At 42.6% G+C, this 19,301-nt stretch overlaps 1 protein-coding gene across 3 annotated transcripts; it reads right to left on the reverse strand.

The window, feature by feature from the left end:
- Positions 1-142: 142 nt before the first annotated feature.
- On the reverse strand, positions 143-13,074 carry myo1ca (myosin Ic, paralog a). Of its 3 annotated transcripts, none has more exons than XM_084565329.1 (32): positions 12,555-13,074; positions 9,959-10,117; positions 9,743-9,858; positions 9,054-9,252; positions 8,873-8,953; positions 8,583-8,762; positions 8,395-8,493; positions 8,039-8,152; positions 7,876-7,947; positions 7,651-7,770; positions 7,481-7,563; positions 7,200-7,305; positions 7,029-7,109; positions 6,849-6,940; positions 6,675-6,769; positions 6,476-6,522; positions 6,257-6,337; positions 5,940-6,045; positions 5,195-5,312; positions 4,996-5,109; positions 4,749-4,825; positions 4,343-4,411; positions 3,960-4,044; positions 3,703-3,862; positions 3,521-3,604; positions 3,339-3,432; positions 3,191-3,246; positions 2,968-3,103; positions 2,021-2,091; positions 1,845-1,942; positions 1,652-1,751; positions 143-1,529 (listed from the first exon to the last, which is right to left on the reverse strand). In XM_084565329.1, the coding sequence occupies exons 1-32, from the start codon at positions 12,570-12,572 to the stop codon at positions 1,503-1,505; spliced, it is 3,138 nt and encodes a 1,045-aa protein (XP_084421455.1). In that variant the 5' UTR covers positions 12,573-13,074; the 3' UTR covers positions 143-1,502. The 3 variants fall into 3 exon arrangements, with proteins under 3 accessions (XP_084421455.1, XP_084421454.1, XP_084421456.1); XM_084565328.1 differs by having other exon boundaries at positions 7,481-7,566; XM_084565330.1 differs by lacking the exon at positions 12,555-13,074 and adding an exon at positions 10,759-12,523 and having other exon boundaries at positions 7,481-7,566.
- Between the last annotated feature and the right edge of the window lie 6,227 nt (positions 13,075-19,301).

Below are 19,301 nucleotides of genomic sequence, written 5' to 3' on the forward strand. Positions count from 1 at the left end.
CTTTGCTTTCTACAGACTTCTACAGCTGGTTGAAGCTGACGGTTAGTACCCGACCTGTGTGTTTTTAAAACTATTTCTCAGGAAATCACTCTCTGGTTGTTATTTTCCAAACCACATTGTCAAATTCTTCTGAGAATTTCTTCAATTTTTTCATTATGCGGAGATGAAACCTGGTGACATTGCCAGAATATTTGCTCTTGCAGAACATATGACTTTGAAATTTTGAGCGGAATTCCCCTTTTAGAATTTCTAGTATAGCGGTTGTGCAACATATACTCAATGCAATCGTGTGGTCGTGTCTTGGTTGTGTGTTCAGGACCAGGATAGACTGCATGCTGCGTTGAGGGACATGCAAACCTACTGGAACATGCTGGAGAGGAAGAGGAAACAGCTGGAGGGGGAGCAGATGGCGACTTCTTTGCCTCAGAGCATCAGGCACATTCAGCTGGACTTAAGGGACCTGATGAAACAAGTCAGCATTCAGGTATCCACAGACATCTTACTGAAATCCACCCACATTTTGTCCCCTCTGCAGCCCACGCAGGCTTCGGGGGAAGTGACACCACGCCTGGTCTCAAACAAAACTCTTTTGCTTTCTTCTTCAGAGGAGTTTCGCAAGCGGCTCTCAGAATCAACCAGTGTCTTATTCACCCTTGAGTCCGGAGGGAGGCTCCAAAACCGAATGGGACAGCAGAGTGGAGGGTTATGTCGTTCTGAGGGATCTGGATCTTTACCTCATCAAGCTGGCGAGAGACTTCCTCTTCCTGGCTTCAAAAACACTCTCATGACTCAACACTGAAGATTGACAACACGCGCCTGAACTCAAAAATGAAGACTCTCGGCATCTAAAAGAAAATTGGAGTTACAGTTGTGATAACTTTAATCAGTGCTTCAGTGGTGTTGTCAATACTTTACAAGTTGTTCTTACTTCAGTCTGCTTTTTTATAAACATAATGTATTGCCGTATATTTAAGGGCTTTCTTGGGTATTTCCTGAGGTTTCTGTTTTGCCTCTAACTGTAAGTTAGAAATAAGCTGCCAGAACAGAGCTTCCCAACATCCTGTTATTCCCCCACGCCCTCAGTCTACCGGACTTTCCAAAGATATTTTTTGCTATTTATTGACATATTTATTAACATGCTATTTATTTTAAAGTGGTTTGTTTTAGATATACAGTGTTTTACAGAGGACATTTTATACTTGATAGATAAATATTGTTGTGTGTGTCAAACAATAAAGACATGGAAGCATGTGCAACAGTGACGACTTCATGTTCACGATTTTCAATTATTTTTTTTTTTTAAATCCTTGGTTAGCAATAATTGCTGCAACATTGAAGGCACTCTTGTTATAATGATGATGTACAGTATATGAATCGGTATGTTTTGTATGCTGTGGTGTCATCCAGACGGCTGCAAACTAACACATAGCACTGAAAACTTCTGAGTGGAAATCCTCCAGTTAGGCGAAAAGGATTTCTGTTTATCGCTGTGTTGTTTTTCTTCATGTGGCGTTGATCCGAGGGGCAGTCTGAGGAGTGAAATCACATTGAACACAGTCAGCTGGCCCAAATGTGTTTGATACCAAAACATCCCTCCCTCCCTCCCTCCCCGCAGGCTCCCCACATGATACCAGAACAGCTGCTGACTCACCACTAGCAGATGTCCTCGTTTGCCTTTGGCCACCTTCAGCTCTGAGCCCCTGACGAAATCAATTATTCCTTCCTTGCCTCGAGCCACGGCGAAGCGAATGCTGCAAGCCACGGCAGACGCGACAAACAGAGAGGAGAATGAGACGGGGTTGGCACAACGACCGCCACGCAGAAGCAGTCAGACAGAAGCTCACCTGCCCGGGCTGATGTTGACGTAGTCGGTCTTGCTGGCCATCATGGCTAGTTTGGTCACCACCTCGATCACGTGGCTGCAGTGCAGCACCGCGTCGGCCTGAGGGAGACACAGCTGGATTAAGAGGGGCTGCACAGCTGCGTACTTGTAAACATCAAGTGTTGTGTCGTACTGTACCTTCTGTTTGTTATCGTCGCAGGGCATGTGCAGAACAAACATCCCATCGCTGAGAGAGCTCACAGAGATACCTGTTTCAAGAGAAAACTTGAACTCCTTGAACTAAAGAACACCGTCACAATGAGACAACTGATCATGTTTCAGTGAAATCTACATTACATAAGATTTAATGTCTGCAACACTATCATTCTTCCTGCCTTCACCAACATCTATACAATAAAGGCCAAAAAAATTACATAAAAAAGAGAACTCTTCAGGCTGCCTCCATCTCCTCATCTGGCTTCTTTACAAATATTAGTCCTCGCTATTAAAAGAAAAAAGTTTTCATCCACTTTTCTGTCAGTGGTGCAGCTTTAGATACAAACATCAGCTTGTTGCCATGGATATTTCTGCCAGAGAGTGCAGAAAAGATCCAGTCATTCCGGTGTTATGACTCATGAAGGTCAAATAGTGACAACTCTAATAAACCTTCCATCCATCTTTATCCTACCGCCGCTTACACTGGAAGAACCTAATAAAAATGATTTAAAAAAGTATGCAAACTTAGTGTCTCAAAAGAACGTAAAAGTAAAGTAAATGTAACACGGTGAATTAGAGCTAAGTTGTTCAGTTTAAGTACTACTCAAACACTACTACGTGATTTTTTTCCCCCGTTTGTTTAATTCATTTTATTTAGTGTCCACTACTTGACACAAATTGCGTCTTTCTTAAATCAACTATTGGTTTCAGATTTAATTATGCCCAGGAAATTATAAATGAAGTATACTACACCTCACATCCACACCTACGGCTAATTTAGAATCACCAGTTAACCTTCTAACCTTCTAACTCTTTGAATAAACCATCCAAAGAAAGAAAAAACAACAACACAAAAAATAAATCTGTTCATTAGTGATAATGAGTTAAAGGATATTACTATTTTACTAAACATCAGGGCTGGTTTTCACCTTTCAGAGCTGCGTAGTCAATCCTCTGCTTGATCTTGGTCCGGTCCACCAGCACAGCAAAGGCGTTGGTGAGCAGCAGCTGGCGAGGGCGAGGCTTGAAACCTCTCCTGTCATACTTTGTGACAGAAACACCGTACTGAGGAGCAGATGGAGACACGTTACCACAAGGCAGCATGTATTAACCGCATGTGTATTAAGGAAAAAAATCCCAACTTAATCCCACCTGCACTTTGTCGTTGCCAAGAGTCTGGATGATTTTAAGGCTGATTTGCTCACGTTCTATATAAAGCAAAGGAAAGCCTCTGTGAGTATTATATGTTTGTGGGTGTTCTCAAAGCACAGAACTAATGGATGCATGTATGAACACGTACCGAGCCTGGAGTCCAGAAACAGCCTTCCAACACTCTGAGGGTAGCAATCCTTTTGGTCCTTGAATATCTCACTGGCCACAACCTTCTGTGTCATCTAGCAAAAGCCAAGCAAGAGGAAAAATTAGCAGGTTTATTTATCTTTAAATCATCAAAGACAGCCATGTCTTCTTCATTCAATGCACCTGTTTCTTCCATTCAGGCTGGACCCTCCTACAGTACTTGACGACCATGTTCCTCATATGTAGCCTCCGCAGGTATTCAGAGGCCTGTAAGGAGCAGAACATTCATTAGTAACCCCACTGAAGTTGTTCTATTTTGTGTGTTATAATTTCAGTCAGCAGAAAAACCCTCTGTGCATTTGCACCTCAACGAGAGAGGGAGGAGGTGTTGGCCAGCTTTTGTCCAAAACGCTCTTGGGCAGGTTTTTACGTAGGTTCTTGAGGAAGGACTGGCGCACATGATCCAGGAAATAGTCATTCTCAGGGCAGTACTGCTCATGGCGGTAGATGAAGCCTTTTATGAACCTGAAAAAAAGGGCCGAAACCAGGAAGGTTACATGCGCATGATGCACCGGCAAAGTTAGATACGGAAACAAACTGTAGCAAAGCGAGAGTCAAGCACCTGCGTATTAATTCAGCAGCCTGACGACGCCTCTTAGCTCTCCTGCGGGCCTTCATCCCTCGCCACCCCGACTGGATCACTATCACTATAAGCACACGCCCACGCATGTTTTAACACCAAGACAACTTTATAACTGAGTCAGAAAGAATAACCCAAAGTTAGTATGGCATAGTTTGCTGAGATATAAAATCAGCTTAGGCTCAACCAGAAATGAAAAAGTACAAAAATGTACATGTACAAAAATGAACAAAGCAGACAGTGGAAGGAATCCAACATTAACAACACCACCACCTAGTTGGTAATACCAAAAAACAAAACAACATTTTATATTTTGGCTTTAAAAAGTTTTAGAGACCAGTGTCACCAGTGGGAGGTGCTCTGACCTGCGTGTCTGATGCGCTGGTACTTGGCTCTCTCCCTGTAGCCTCTCCACGATGTCTGCAGGGTCAACGCTGGAACACAACAAAGAAAAGAGAGCAGAAGTGGATCTATGCCTTTCCACTGACAAGTTCTGCAAGTTCAAGAGGGACTGTCCAGCATAAGAATTGATTTATAGCTCAGCTTCAGCTTGGGCCATGCTGACTTTTTACCATATTGCATATATATCCTATAATGGGTGATAATTGCAGTGAGAAGATGTGTCATTAAAACCTTTTAGAAATGGTTGATCATCACATTACAAGTGTACTTCACAAAGGTTAATGTTGGACTTGGAGTCATTGTCTTTCATTTCATTTCCAGTTGTGACAGCCTCATTTCTATAATCTTTACCATATGTTTCTTACTTACCTATGTCAGGCTTTTTGGCTTCCAGAGCATCCTCAGTGGTGAAGAGTGTTTTGGGGAAACGGATGAAGATTTTTGATCTGCGGAGAGCAGATGAAAAGAAAGTGTGATACCCTGCTCATTTGATGGAAACAATCTATTCTGAAGTATACAATCTTTATGCACACATTTAGTATGAGTGGACCCTAAACCTCTAACTGTAACTGCATAAATCTTGTCTCACTGTATTTTAACTCCAGCAACAAATTACCTGCCCAGTTTGTACTCTTCCGCTTTGTAGCCCAGGTGGTTGACCAGTGTCGAGACACCGTCTACCAGTCTGCCATGCCAGTTGGGCCACGTCTCAGGACACAGGGGTTTGTACCTAAGGGCGTTTGTGTATAGTTAAAAGGATATACATAAACGGAATGAACAGCAGATGTAAGTCATTCAGAGAGAAGGTCAGTCACCTCTGCAGGAAGGCTTCAAAGCGACGGCGATAAGCAAAGCCAGCTCTCCTGACCCTCAGGTTTTCCATCAGGCCCAGGTACTTCACCTGGTGTCTTACCAGAACTTCATCAAACCTTCCTGCAGGGAAGGGACGCAATTACGGCAAATCATATGGAGCGCATTCCATGCAGTTATATTAATTATACAATAGCGATACGCAACAAGTCACTGAGGCATTCAAATGAAAAAAACAACCGCGTTACAGCTGTGAAGTTCAGGGACAGTGAGGTCACGTGTTTGATTCCCTCTGTCCATGACTGAGGTGCCTTGAGCAAACACCTAAAATCCCCTAAACTTTAGGCCGCCCACTGCTCCAAGTGGGTGGATTAAATACGGAGAACAGATTCCTTGCAATTCATCTGTACATATATACATTGCAAATGAATTCTAAAAAACTCAACACTTCCTCAATCAATTGTATTAAAATAATTTAAATGATGTAATTTCTTCCCTTCCTTGTGACACATCTACTATTATCCAGAGAAATAACCAACCCAAAATAACTAGATGATTCATCTGTGAGTAACATTTCTAGTGAGTAACATTTGTAGTACTGTAGTACTGTAGAAATTATTATTATTTGCTATGTAAGTCCTTATAGTACAGGTAACCTTCACTGAGCTGCCTTAAAGTCTTTATGTTTTTTAACTGATCTCAAAAACAAGTTTTATTTGAGAACTCATACATCACGATGTAAAAGTGTACCTGGCTGCTTGGCATCATTCGGTTTGATACAGCGCACGTAGGATGGCTCTTTAGACATGAGGATCTCCATCAGTTTCATCAGGCTGTTTTTAAACTGAGTGGCAGCCTACAGGATGAATCAAAGAACATCAAACTATGGGAAATACTCTGTGTATGTGTGTGTGTCCGTGTGTCCGTGCAGAGCTTTGAAAGAGAAGAGAGAGAATTGATGCCTTAAAACAACACTTTAGATTTAAAAACACACCTAAAAATGAATATCTGACGGAGAAGGAGAAAGATGAAAGATGCAGAGAGCAAAGGCCAGAATCACCTCTCACCATCTCTGGTCGTTTTTGATCTATTACTTCCTCTCTGCGGAAGCAGTGACTCATGATCTGGTTGTCTGACTGGCACATGACCTGAATGGATACCAAACCACACAACCACATGTCAACACGGCACGTCCCCGCTCCTTTCCTTCAATCGAGCAAGACACGCAGTGGTTTTTTTTAAAGGTTGCGGTGAGGAGCTACCTTGTCTGTTGACATTAATCTCACCTCTTTCAGGTTCCTGTTCAGCAAATCATTGTTCTTGTCCAGGAAACCTGAATGAAAGTATAAACACTGCAGTTTGTCATCGAGGAATCAGTAGATTGTGAGTCATTCTGCATATGAGCGTTGCTTCCTTCAAATGCACAAATGCATGAATAGAAAAGATCAACAGATTGAATACAGACAGTATTAAATTACAGCTTACCACTGACATTGTAGTTGACCTCTCCAGCGTAATGCAGCAGCCTGAACTCCTCTCTACTCATTGCCCTGCGAGTTTTTCCATTCGCCAGCTTGTGCCTGAAAGACATATACAGTACATAGAAATGATATGACATGAGAGGGCCAAAACCAGTCTTTATTATGAGACCATGCTTACGTGACAAAATGTGGATGGCCGCCAACTGAATCCTCTAGTTTCTCCAAAAAGGAGACGTCGCAAGTTTCTCCAGGCCTCAGACACTCCTCATTCTGCAACACAGTCAGAGTGTTTAACTTAACATGTCACACGGAAACCCAAACGTGTGTGTGCGAGGGAACGAGCAGTTGCTATACACACCAGAATGGAGATGATGCCTCTGTGCTTCTCCTCTATCAGATCGCAAATGATCTTGTTGTCAAAGTATTGCACTGTCTCCCACTAGGTTTAAAGGACAACGGTGTTTTTGTCAGTGAATATACTGTATGTCAACGGATTTGTTCTGACTTCCCAGCCAACACACGGGCTCACCGCAATTCCCTCTGTCTCGTACTCGTCTTGCTCAGATCTGAGGGTGAGCTCAATGAACAGCTGCTGGAGCTTCTCGTTGCAGTAGTTGATGCAGAACTGCTCAAAACTGTGGGCAAAGGTGCAGGATATTGGGCCGAATTAACTGTGAAGTCACTTGGAAAAGGTTAAAGTTAATAGTTATAGTTTTAGAGACAATAGAGGTTATCACTGGCACTGACTTTGGTAACTCAGACTGCGCTAAGAAGCAGATTAAGGTGAGACAGAATGAATATTACTCGTACCTGTTGCGCTGCAGGACCTCAAAGCCGTAGATATCTAGAAGCCCTATGACTGAGGAGCCTTTGCTGCTGTGGTAGATTTCATCCTGCTAAACACAAAGTAGAAATCATCCAGTTAGAGGTATCTCCACAGCCTCACGATGGTGGTGTGTGGCTGAGATCTGCAACTCCACCTTCAGCGCCAGTGACCTGTTGATCTTCTCCACCAGCCAGGTGAAGGTACGACCGTACACAGCCTTGGCTAACGCGTCACGGGCAGACACCGCCTGCTCAAAATTTAGCGGGCTGATCATCTGCAGTGCATAAGCACAAACAGAAACACAAATCAAAAAACTTCAAACTCGAGGGGCGGGGATAAAAAAAACTAAACAAACAAAAATAAATAAATAGATAATCACCTCCTCTCCTTTGGCTGTGAGTTTCTTGTGAGTCAGTGCCTCGCTGAGGGCTGAGCCGTCAACACCCAGCAGCTGCAAAACAACAACACATATGTCCTCAGCGACACTGAAATGGGAGTGTTTCTGCATATTTCCACAGTAACTCTAGTGAGACTGTTCTAACCATAGCAAGATGTGATATCTGGGTCTCAGTGGTGATACATGTTTCTCCTTCCTCCCCTTCCCCAAACTGAGTGTTTCCCAGATGGAGAACACTGGCGATGATATTCAGCAAATTCTGAGGTCAGACACAGAAAACAACAGCTCATAGATGAACTATCTGCTTTAGAAAATATATTTGTGACAATAAGACAGTGGACAAAGAACTCATTCTTGTTTCTGGAAACATGCTTATGAGTCCACAGTGTAAACTGATTCACTTTAATGAGGTAAATGAGTAAATCAGAGAACATAAGGGAAACACAAAACAGCACTGTTGTTGATGATGAACGATCATTTAACACTGTGACTGGTACTGACCTGCACTTCTTCCTTGGTGAAGCCAATAACAGTCAGGGCCTTCATCACAACTTTCCAATTATTCTTGTCACTAATGGAGCTCACTCTGGGACAGTTGCCCTGAACAAGACAATGTTTAAATTATAACTGATAGCATTCAGTAACTTAAACTCTGTTTGAAATCCTTTGTGAAACTGCACCACAAATACCTTGACCAGGTAGCGGTAGTTCTGTGGGTTTCTTTCCAGGCCCAGCATGTTGAGCAGGTCATCTTCCCCTCCATCCAGGAGCTGGTAGAAGATGTGGAAGTTTCTCTCACCGTGGTTCTGGTGCACGACACGTGACTTCTCCAGCAGGTAGTTTAGGATGTGTCCACACACTGGTGCCCCCTTGGAGGTGTTACACAGAAACACGGGAGCATATAGCAACTATAACACACTAAAGGTTTGTTTAAATGTTGTTAAATGCTAAATGTGTGTGTGGTGTAACCAGTTTTTACCCTAAAGTCAAACTGGATATCCATGTATTTCCCAAAGCGGCTGGAGTTGTCATTCCTAAGTGTTTTGGCGTTTCCAAATGCCTGTACAAAGGAAAAGAGTCAAGAAGTTAGAGGTCAGAAATTGTGATGTAATATACTGTGCACACTTGCTGTTCAGCTTGAAAGGTCAAAGGTTAAATACCTCCAGAACAGGGTTAGACTGCAGGAGACGGTCACCGAGGGTAGCCATGCGGTCGTTGGTGGGGCAGGTGACCGCGTAGTAGAGGAGGATCTTCTTGGAGGCCTCTGTTTTACCTGCTCCGCTCTCGCCTGATATGAGAATACACTGGTCCTTTCTCTCCGTCCGCATGGCCCGGTAAGTGTTGTCGGACAAGGCGTAGCTGAGGGAGAACACAGAAGCAACAAATGAACGCAAACACCGGAGAACTCCTCAAGTGAAATCTGTGGAAAATTATGCTTTGTTCTGTAATGATTTTTTTGAAACTTCTAAGTGGGTTGTTTGCATGCTTGTTATTATCTAATTAAAACGAACATTGCAAAATGACATTCCCCTACAATTGCACAAATCCATAAAATTAGCCGAGCTACGATTAAGCAACTAAAACTGGTAAAAAAGAAGTTTATGATTTATTTCATATTTCATACATGCTAGATTTGTGCATTTTCCTGTATTGCATGCATGCATTTTAAAGGAGAGCTGACGTTAATAAATATCAGATAGAAACTTTGCCCGACATTTTCTATTTTCCATCTTGTCAAATGAGGATTTCTCTGCTTTTGATAACTGAATATCTGAGTTTTCACAGTTTTCTGCTTTTCTTCAGACTAAAGCACAAATGGAAAATGTCCAAGGACCCCAGAGTGACTCACATGTGCGGTGATATCTCGTAGAAGCTGACCCCTCTGTAACGCTCCATCTGCTGCTTGGAGTAAATCTCCAGCTCTTTGTAAGGGTTCACCGACACCAGCACTGAGCCAATGTACGTCTGAGCCAAGACATTTGGGGTGCAGACACAGAGTTCATGTTATATCTCAACACACCAACTGAACTGTTGTGCAACATGTGAGGAAAACTGGCATAATTACATAGATGAGGTTTTCTCTGAAGCGCCGCCTCAGGTTCTCTATGAAGGCGGCCTCGCTGTTGTGGTTTTCCAGCAAGACAAAGTCCTGCACCCCGACCCTGTCCCGAGCAGTGAGGGCGCTCTCCATGACCAGCCGCACTCTTCCTTCAACATCCACCTCCTACAGAAAGAGAGAAGAGGTGACTTTTATCAACCTGGTATCCGTCTGGTAGATGTATTTCAGGGTATTGACCAGCAGGGGGCACCAACGGTCCTTTCCCTCTAATTCTGATCTATGCTACATTCACCCAGTTATAAACTAATTAACCTCTGGGGCTCAAGATTACAGTAATTGCAAAACAACAGTTTGCGAAATATAAAGCTTTTATGGAGACACACAATGCATAATTCAAGGATGCTTTCAAAATATCAGGGCAAATGGCTCAAGAGTAGCTGACCATAATAACCAAAACAGCAGTCAGAACAGTTCCACAAGCCATGCCAAGATTAAACAATGAAGACATTTAAGGAATCCAATGATAAACAGACAGGATAGACTTCTCTATTGTGTGAGAGAGGGATTGAGTATTATGGTGTATGTACACTAGACACAGTTCTATATCACCAGACGGGGTTTAATCAGCGCAGTTAGGAGAAAGTGTGTACATGTCAACAGCATGGTGCAGACAGCAAAGAATTATCAGTGAAAGTCTCAGATATGTCCTAAGGTGAGATACCACACTACCACACACACACACACAGCATGCACAGACATGCACAAACTAATGTAAAGAGACAGAAATGTCATTAGTCAGTACTTACTGGTGATAGGTATCCAGACAAACAGTTCAGCTACACACCAGCTAAACTAACAGCACTACCTCTGCCTTCAGTATCAAAGGCTCACGTATGAGAGAAGCCCTCCTGGTTCGCATTCATAAAAACAGGCAGAGAGTGGAACAAAGGGGCTAGACTTCCACAGGACTTCTGTTTTTCTTGAATGCAAGAGCCTCTCAAGGGTCTCATTTGGCCGGCTAATGCTGCTTAAAGGTCATTATCTCTGAACACTCGATGCAGGAAAATCTCTAAAAAAAACAAGAGGACAACAGTGGAAGACGGCCAAGAAGTGAGAGAGAAGGAAAGTCACCGGACACTTCCAGTGCAGCCCCTCCTCTCTGCTTCACCTTGGAGTATTGTTCTTCCACTTGCAGGTGGGCTTCCTACAGATAGTCATTATTGTTCACGGTCAGATTTTCCAAAGGATACGCGTAAGGAATGTTAGGGTCGGATCTAGGGCAGGCATTCACTGGATGAAATCTTTTTTTGCATACCTGGTCCGTATGCAGTTATGACGCCATGTGCAGAATAATAATGAGCAATGCAAATGTAAAATGATCCTCATATTGATTTTAGTGTAAAGGATGCAGTGAATGACTGTTGTGCATGTAGTTGCAGCTCATCACATAGAGTGTCTTAGCTCCTCGTGTTCAGCATACACATCAACCTTCCTTGGTAGATGACATTGGCCAGCACAACCTGGTTATGAACTTTAACAGATTTATGTGGCCTGAAGCTTTCATTCCATCCGCCTTAGAGCTGAGAGATTTTCAGTTCATCCGGGATGTAGCTGCTGCGCTGACAGTACCTGTGCAGTGTCCACCTTCATCACGCCTGAAATGTTCAAATTTGCCTAATGTTCTTGTGCAGCGATGCATATTGGAGCAACAGAACGCTGCTTTCTCCTAAAAACTAAAACACACAACAAACACTGGCTTCGAGGAACCGTCTCTTACCAGTCAGGAGTTTTACTTTTTAACTTTCATTTCAGGAACTGATGAGCGGGCCTCATCCAAAATACTCCAAACACATAAACGCTACTAACGCTGGGGTTAGAGGTGATCTCGGAGGACGTGAAAAGCATTTTAATGAAGACACTGACTGAGATACGTTAAGAGCTACAGGTCTGGGATGGGGATTTAACCAGAATGCAATGTAATCCCTGCAGCTTTGTTGTCAGAGAACTGACCTAAGGCCTGCTTGTTAGAGTGACGGCATCATCCTGTTGACAAAATCCTAGCAATGCTCGAGTGGTTAATGTGGGATTTGTCTCTGAGCAGCAGAGAGCTTCCGTGCATTCTGCAGGTTTATAGGTGCAGCTGCAGTGACAGTCAGAGAGGAGGTTAACAGTGGGACTTGGCTCTAGGCCGTCATGACTAAGCTCTGCTGGGCCGACTACATACGGATTGTCTTCCTTAAAAGGCATGCCCCACCACTCTGTCCAGGGGCGAGCTGCTCTTGTACCACAGCGGACTCCCTACCGCTCATGAACCAGTAATGGATATGGTGGAAAATTACCAAATTTATCCTCTTTGGGCCGTTTGAGTTAAAGCTTTATACAAAAACCAAAATACACACTGACTCATAGGCAGGAAAGAGAAATCTCCAAGTGACTCATTGTTCTGTTTTGCTTTTCCCCTCTCCACTGTCTCCATGGGTGAAAGAGTGAATGGGTTGATCTCCTGCTTTATTGTGTTGAGTACAGACGATGCATAAACACAGTAAAAACACATTCAATCAAGCATGAAATGCAACAAAGAGCATCATGGCATGGATCTTACCCTGCCTTGATATCTCATCCTGTCCCGTAGTTGCTGGAAGAAGGAAGAAGTGGTGGTCTCCCCTCAGGGCGGTGCTCCTCCTCCTGTGTCAGACTGACTTCTTGAATGCACCTTCTTATCCACCTTTGCCCGCGGGCCAGCACAATTAAGACAACTTATCTTCTCTCCCCTCAGTCACTTTCTCTCAGCCTTCGTCTCTTTCCCCACGTCTTTCCTCCCCCCTCGCCCCAACTCCTCTGTGAGGACAAAGCAGACACGCACTTACACCAAAACACTAACAGCTCCTCTTGTTTACACCATCAATTCATCTTGGCCGCGACAGGTCAGCGCAAATGAACGCCTCTCCACGAGTCCTTCTCCTTCCCTCTAAACTATACAACAAGAAACGAGAGCAGGAACTCCTCTCACACGTCACACTGAAAGACAGAAAAAAAAAAAAAAAAAAAAGTCAAGGGAAAGTATGCTGTCGGCTAAAGGAGAAAAAAAAAGAGCCAGAAAAACAGAGAGGGCATGGAAAACTTTGCTCAGATCCCCAAACTACAAACATGTAATCAGCGTGCAGCTATTAAAAATGGCTAAAAAAACAGATATCACATGATGAGATCTCAGTGCATACTTTGTTTCTTTCCTCTCCTCCCTGTTCAGCTGGCTCCCTCCCTTTTCTCCCACAAGCTGAGACAGATTCACATGGGATGTGAGTTATGGAAGCGTTTCACCAGCAAGACTGCCTGACTCTCTGTGGCTGCCTTCCACCGTTGACGAAATATCTTACACCATCACAGAAATATTACTCTGCGGCTGTATTACTCCGAGGTGCCATGGTCCCCATCTGTTTGGTTTCCTTGGCAACAGTCGCAACGCAACAAATTCAAAGTATTAACATGGCACCGATTTTACACATGTGCCTTTTGCATGAATTATATATAACATTCCTGTCTTGTTATGTTGCTTTTTTGGAGAGGGCTGTCAAGGCCACATCAGCTCTCCGTCCGAACAGCACCCTCCTCTGGTTCGCCTCTCTCCACATCTTTTCTCTCACTCCGTCTCCACGCCCCACTCGCTCTCCCTGTGCCAGCATCATCAAATATCCAACACTGAGGAATCTGAATAATGCTACCCAGATGGAGAAGGCCTCTCTCTCTCTCTCTCTCTCTCTGTCTCGTACTGTCAGCAGTGCTTAAAAAGAGGAGAAAAAAATATCATATGCTGCACCCTTGCTAGCCCTCTTAGCGTACATAAACAGAGCAGAACTAAAACGGGCTTGTGCATTAAATTACTCATTAGTGTTTTTAAACCCCATTTGGTGCTCTTACGTTTAGTGTGAATGTTTTTTCCAGTCCACCCTTTGCACTCTCACAAGTTTTCTCTCTGAAAATAGGGCCCTAATGCTTCCTTTGTTTACTCAGTTCTCTCTTTCAATTCCCCCTCAATTGTATGCGTTCCGTTCACTTGCATGACCTAAAATTATCTGCAGGTCACCTCTGTGTGGGCAGCAAAAATCAAAAGAAGCTTGCACAATGAGCCGCTAGTCGATCATTTAGTCGGCTCGTAGATATCGGACACAGCTGAATGGAGGGTGTTGTTGTGTTTCCCCCATCAAAGGCAAACAGTCAGTCATTTTTGTTTTGCAAAATCTGATCCCCACGTGACAATGGGCGCATGCTTCATATCGTGCCTGTTTTTGACGCCAATTAAATGTGACTACGTTGAGTACGTTGAGACCATTATTGGGAATTAGCCAGAGAGGTCATCAAAAGAATGCTTCACTCTCAAAATACAAGCTTGCTTACTTACTCTACTTTTTGAAACTCTAGGTAGAGCCGTCAGTTACCAGGCCCGTGTTTGTGGAACCAGATTCCAGTTTGGGTTTGGGAGACATCCTTTCTTTCTTTTTTTTTTAAATAAGGTTATAATTAGGGCTAGCTAGGTGACCCTGAACCATCCTTTACTACTGAGCACCTCTTCTCTTCCATCCTCTCGCTCACTGTCTATACATTCATGTGGTACTACGGCATGTCATTAACTCTGTGTCCCCCCTCGACGTTGTCTTTCTGTGAGTGTCTCCAGCCTGGAGCCACATGCTTCTCATCTGTGGTCCAGACCCCATCAACCTGCCTGTTATTCCGTGATTATGGCTTTCTTCATCCCTAACACATACCTTATGCATAACTCTCCGACCTGCTTATCATACCTTATATGTGTATTATGGCAGCCATCTCACCAGTTATAGGACCGAATTAGAATCCATCCTTTTCATCCACCATCAATTTCCCATGTATCCTTCATCACCTAGTGTCATGGAGTCTTGTTAGTATCATGCTTATATACTGGATGTGTGCTTTCAAGGTGCATGTACGAATTTATTGTCTTGCTTCTGCCGATCTCTTCTCACCCTTCTTTCCCTCTTTTTTTTTTTTTTTTTTTTATTATTTTTATATCTTAACCCGTTCGGCCTTGAGCAGATAGGTCCCCCTATATATGAGATGAGTTCTGCCACGGTTTCCTTCTGCTTAAGGGAGGTTTTCCTTGAAAATGTATTAGGCTGTGGGTCCTGTAAAGTGTTTTTAGATATTTTGGATTGTTACTGACGCTGTATAGCCGTGAATTGTCATTTAAAACACAATCAAATGGCATTCACTCTCTTTTATAGGTGCCTCAGTCTCTAAACACTGTTTGAGCTCTGTGTACTCTTTTCATCCGCAGTATCCATTTAGTTTTCTTACGAATACATGCAGAGGGCAGACAGACAGATAACACAGCAGACAGATTGATGGCAGTATTTTTAACTCACATCCAAGACATAGCATGCGCATCCATATGTACACGTGCAAAGCATGAGGTTACTCTCCGAACACATCTGGCTTTTCTGCTCTGCAAAGATTACACATTAAAGCATCAGGAACAACCGTTGGTCCAAGCAAACTCCAAAAGATACTAAAGTCAGTTTCACTTTAGGGTCTATCACATCACCTATGATGTGTTATTTTCCAGCTGAGTTGTTTTTCAATCATTGTTCCTATCTTTGTTTAGCCGCTCCTGTAAGAAGGATTTCCTTCCTAGCTGTTTCCTGATGTTCAGGATCTTCCTTCAGGACCACTGCCTCTAATCTGAACTATAGCTTTCTGAATTGTTGCTTTATCGTCTATATGCGTAAATCGTAGCTTTAAAAGTAACCCAGTGTGTAATGTTGATAAATGGGAATCAAACATTAACCTCGATTCAAATATGTTTGACAGGACTGAGTTGACTGATTTAAACTAACTTCCTCTTACAAACCACACCCACTCATTATCCACCTCAACTGTCCGTAAACCCACTTCTGCTGAATTCAGCACCAAAACACTGTGATAACACTTGCAGTTTTGTTGTGACTTCATTTAATTAAAGCGGCAGTCAAGCACATCTCTCCCTTCTACGAACGATTTGTTGCAAACAACTTTCTGCCTGAGTTCAAGTTCATATAATCAGATTATAAACTCCAAGACTAATACTGAACGTCTGACATTTCATGGAAGGAATCCAGAGATCCTCGCATAACTTTTGTGTCATCAACTGCCCTCCTGTGTTTGGATAATGTTTTTTAAACTGTTATGGTTTTCTGGTTTAAAAATGAATTATAAAGTATGCAGACTTATTTGGGAGTGGTAGAAAATGGGTCGTTCCAGTTCTCTCTGCTACACACAGACACACAGAAAACTCATGTAACTAAATAAGGGAATTAATCAGCGTCAGATATATTTTCTATAGCACTAATCCAGCTCATCTGAATTTCACCATGCAAACATTTTTTTTTTTTTTTCTGACTCATCTTATATTCTTTGTGTTATAACATTCATGGTACACTGAGAGTTTGACAGAGTTGTTAAAACTAAACATAATAAATGTTTAGTTTTAATAACCTAGCTTGTGTTTTATTTCCTTGCCATTGATGCCATTTCCTAACTATTATCCATCTGTCCTTCAGCACCCATCTGTTGACCCGCCTCTCACCTCGGCCGCCTCTCATCCCCCAGATCCCTGTTACACCAGAAAGGCTACTTTATAAATTGACCAAGGTGTAAAACGAAACCCAGTGAAACATACTTATGTATAACTTACAGGAATCCAGAAACGTTAACACAAAGGGGAAAGGATATCTGTGGTAATCCAGCGATCTGTTCTGTAAGAAAACATGTTTGAGTTCAGTAATGTGACTTCCTTTGCATGTTTACTGGGACAAAAACAAGCACGAGCCTACTGCGACCTCAGCTCTTCCTGATGTTGCGAATTATAGAAAGGCTTAGGGCTCTGCCTAGTGGTAGTAATATCAATTGCACTCAGCTGGCTCCTATTTTCGTGCAAAAGAGATGGATAGTTTAATTTGGTTCACAGAAAATGAAACTTAAAGTATCTGATGAGTGGTCAACTTCTTGTCTTTGCGCCATAACCATTGAAATTCTATAACACCTGAGTTCATGAGAGGATAATTCTAAAACTCAGAAACAAATGATTGTCTTTGTAATCACATGTTTACTATCTAAGCATTTTACTTATTTAAGCAAAGGATTTAAATATTTCTTCCAGGGCTGTTGAGCATATTATCTTTGATAATACAGTTTCTTGTCAAGCATGACAAGAAATGTATCTCAAACATACAAATATAATGCTCATGCATGCCAGTAATATATGATGAGCAATGCATACAAGTATGCCTACCTGGTGTCACTGGTGGCCACAGTTTTGATTACTTCTGCAGCTGAAGATGAAGCTTGGAGAAATCCATTGCAAGGATGACTTTCTTTCCACAGCAGCCTTAAATAAATGCACTGCCGCTGAAAACCTGAATCCAAACATATACAACTACAGCACAGCAAAGTACCAGACAAAAAGCTAGAAACCTACACAGAGTGAAACCTTCATTGCAAAGACGACAGAAAGCCTGTGGTGGTGGTTTACAGCCCATAAATCCACTAGGAGGCAGCAATGCTAAAGTTAATAGTTTGCCAGTAATCAGATATGATGCTGATGACTGACGCCAGCCGCTGTCAAATGTGGAGGAGTTCTAGTGAACTTGTGCAGACCTGGATATGAGATGTGCATTTTTATCAATGAAAATTGAAGCCTAACTTATACTGCAGCTTGTTTGTCTCGTCACAGTGGCTAGCTAGCACAACTGGAGATGCTGCTGTTAAATTCAAACATTTTGTAAAGAGGGCAACAGTTAATAGCTTAATTCATTCTTTCAAGCAAGCTAAACTAAGGAGGAGGGAGTCAATCATAATATTATCAAGCAGATGGAGCGGAACTGATAACTGATAACAACCCTAAAATAGGCCCATATTATATTTAACTTGAGCTTGGTAACAACAGTAAATGTATTTTGCGCCTTTATTATTTTTTAATTTCATAAGATTTTTCTGCAGGCCATCAAACCTTAGCTTGAAGTATTTTACTTCTAGTTTTTATCTAATTTGTATTTTAGCACTGTCTCGCCCTGCCACCTACACTTCCCCTCGAGATCAGTAAATTCTTATCTTATCTTTTCTTATCTTTTAGTATATAATAGATAAGGCCATTGGACCACTATTTGTTCTGAACTTGGGAAGGCATGTCTGCCCCTTACCACTGGGGGAGCTCACCGCAATGTCTGTCCATAGACTGTATAAATATGGACAATGTGTCTCCACTTCCTTGCATTGGTCAAACTGAGGCAAGAATTCCAGGGATTCGGGCGGCGCCATTTTGCGAGTTTGGAGCCAGAGTCTGCGGTTCCACTCTCAGACAGCACTGTCTGAGAGTGGAACCGCGGGGGGCCACATTATCGATGACCCGCCCACACTTCCCCTAGACTCACTCGTGTATTCGCTTGATTAACACTGCGCTCTGCTCTACCTCCACGAGTCACAAAGAAATGTCGGCTTATACACGGTAGTTATTTATTTTTTCCTACTCTCACGGTCCTACAGTAACGTTGCATGGAGCAGTATTATATTAACTACATAAAATGACGGAAACCAAAAATGTATTTCATGTGCACTTTAGTGTTTTAGTCCCATCCACATGGACGAGGTGGAGCTTATGACGATACCGCAGCCAGCCAGGAGGGGGAGCTCTTCTTGCTTTGGCTTCCCTTTAGAGGAGCTGTCCTGGCTGACATCCATCTTTATTTACAGTCTGTGTCTGCCAGACACATTTTCTGTCAGGTGGGACTTTAATGCTAATGGTGCCTTAGTTAGCTAAAAAAAAATTGCTAACATTTCATCAATTCACGCTAAATAACAATTTAAATGTTATCTTGCATATTTTCCATCAAACACAACATATTAAACACATAGTTTATATAAAAACATATATAAACATATTTATTTATCAAAAAGTTAGCTAAAAGTCAAGAAAAACTGTCTATTTATTGATCAACGTTGTGTTACATTGTTGAATAAAAAAACTGACATGAGTTTGTTAGCTATATTAAACCACTCCTGGGCTTTAAAAGGTCAGAGAAATGACCCAGCATAAGAGAAAGTGAGTTATTTTATTAGTAAATTGCTACTCTAGGGCGAGCGTTGAACAAAAACTCTGCCAATAGTTTTGAAATATGAGTCGAGGAATCGATTACTTTTGAGTAACGAGCTCCGCATAGACAGCAGGGCAGCTAGCAACAGAGAGCCGACCTGCTGCAGTTGTGTGAGGGCGCCGCTGGGTGAGTCCCTCTCTCTCCGCCGCTTCTGTCTCCACAGCTCCCTTTTCCTAAAGAAAAGAAGAGGAGAA

Source organism: Chelon labrosus (genome assembly GCF_963514085.1).
Source record: "Chelon labrosus genome assembly, chromosome: 17".
Lineage (NCBI taxonomy): Eukaryota > Metazoa > Chordata > Actinopteri > Mugiliformes > Mugilidae > Chelon > Chelon labrosus.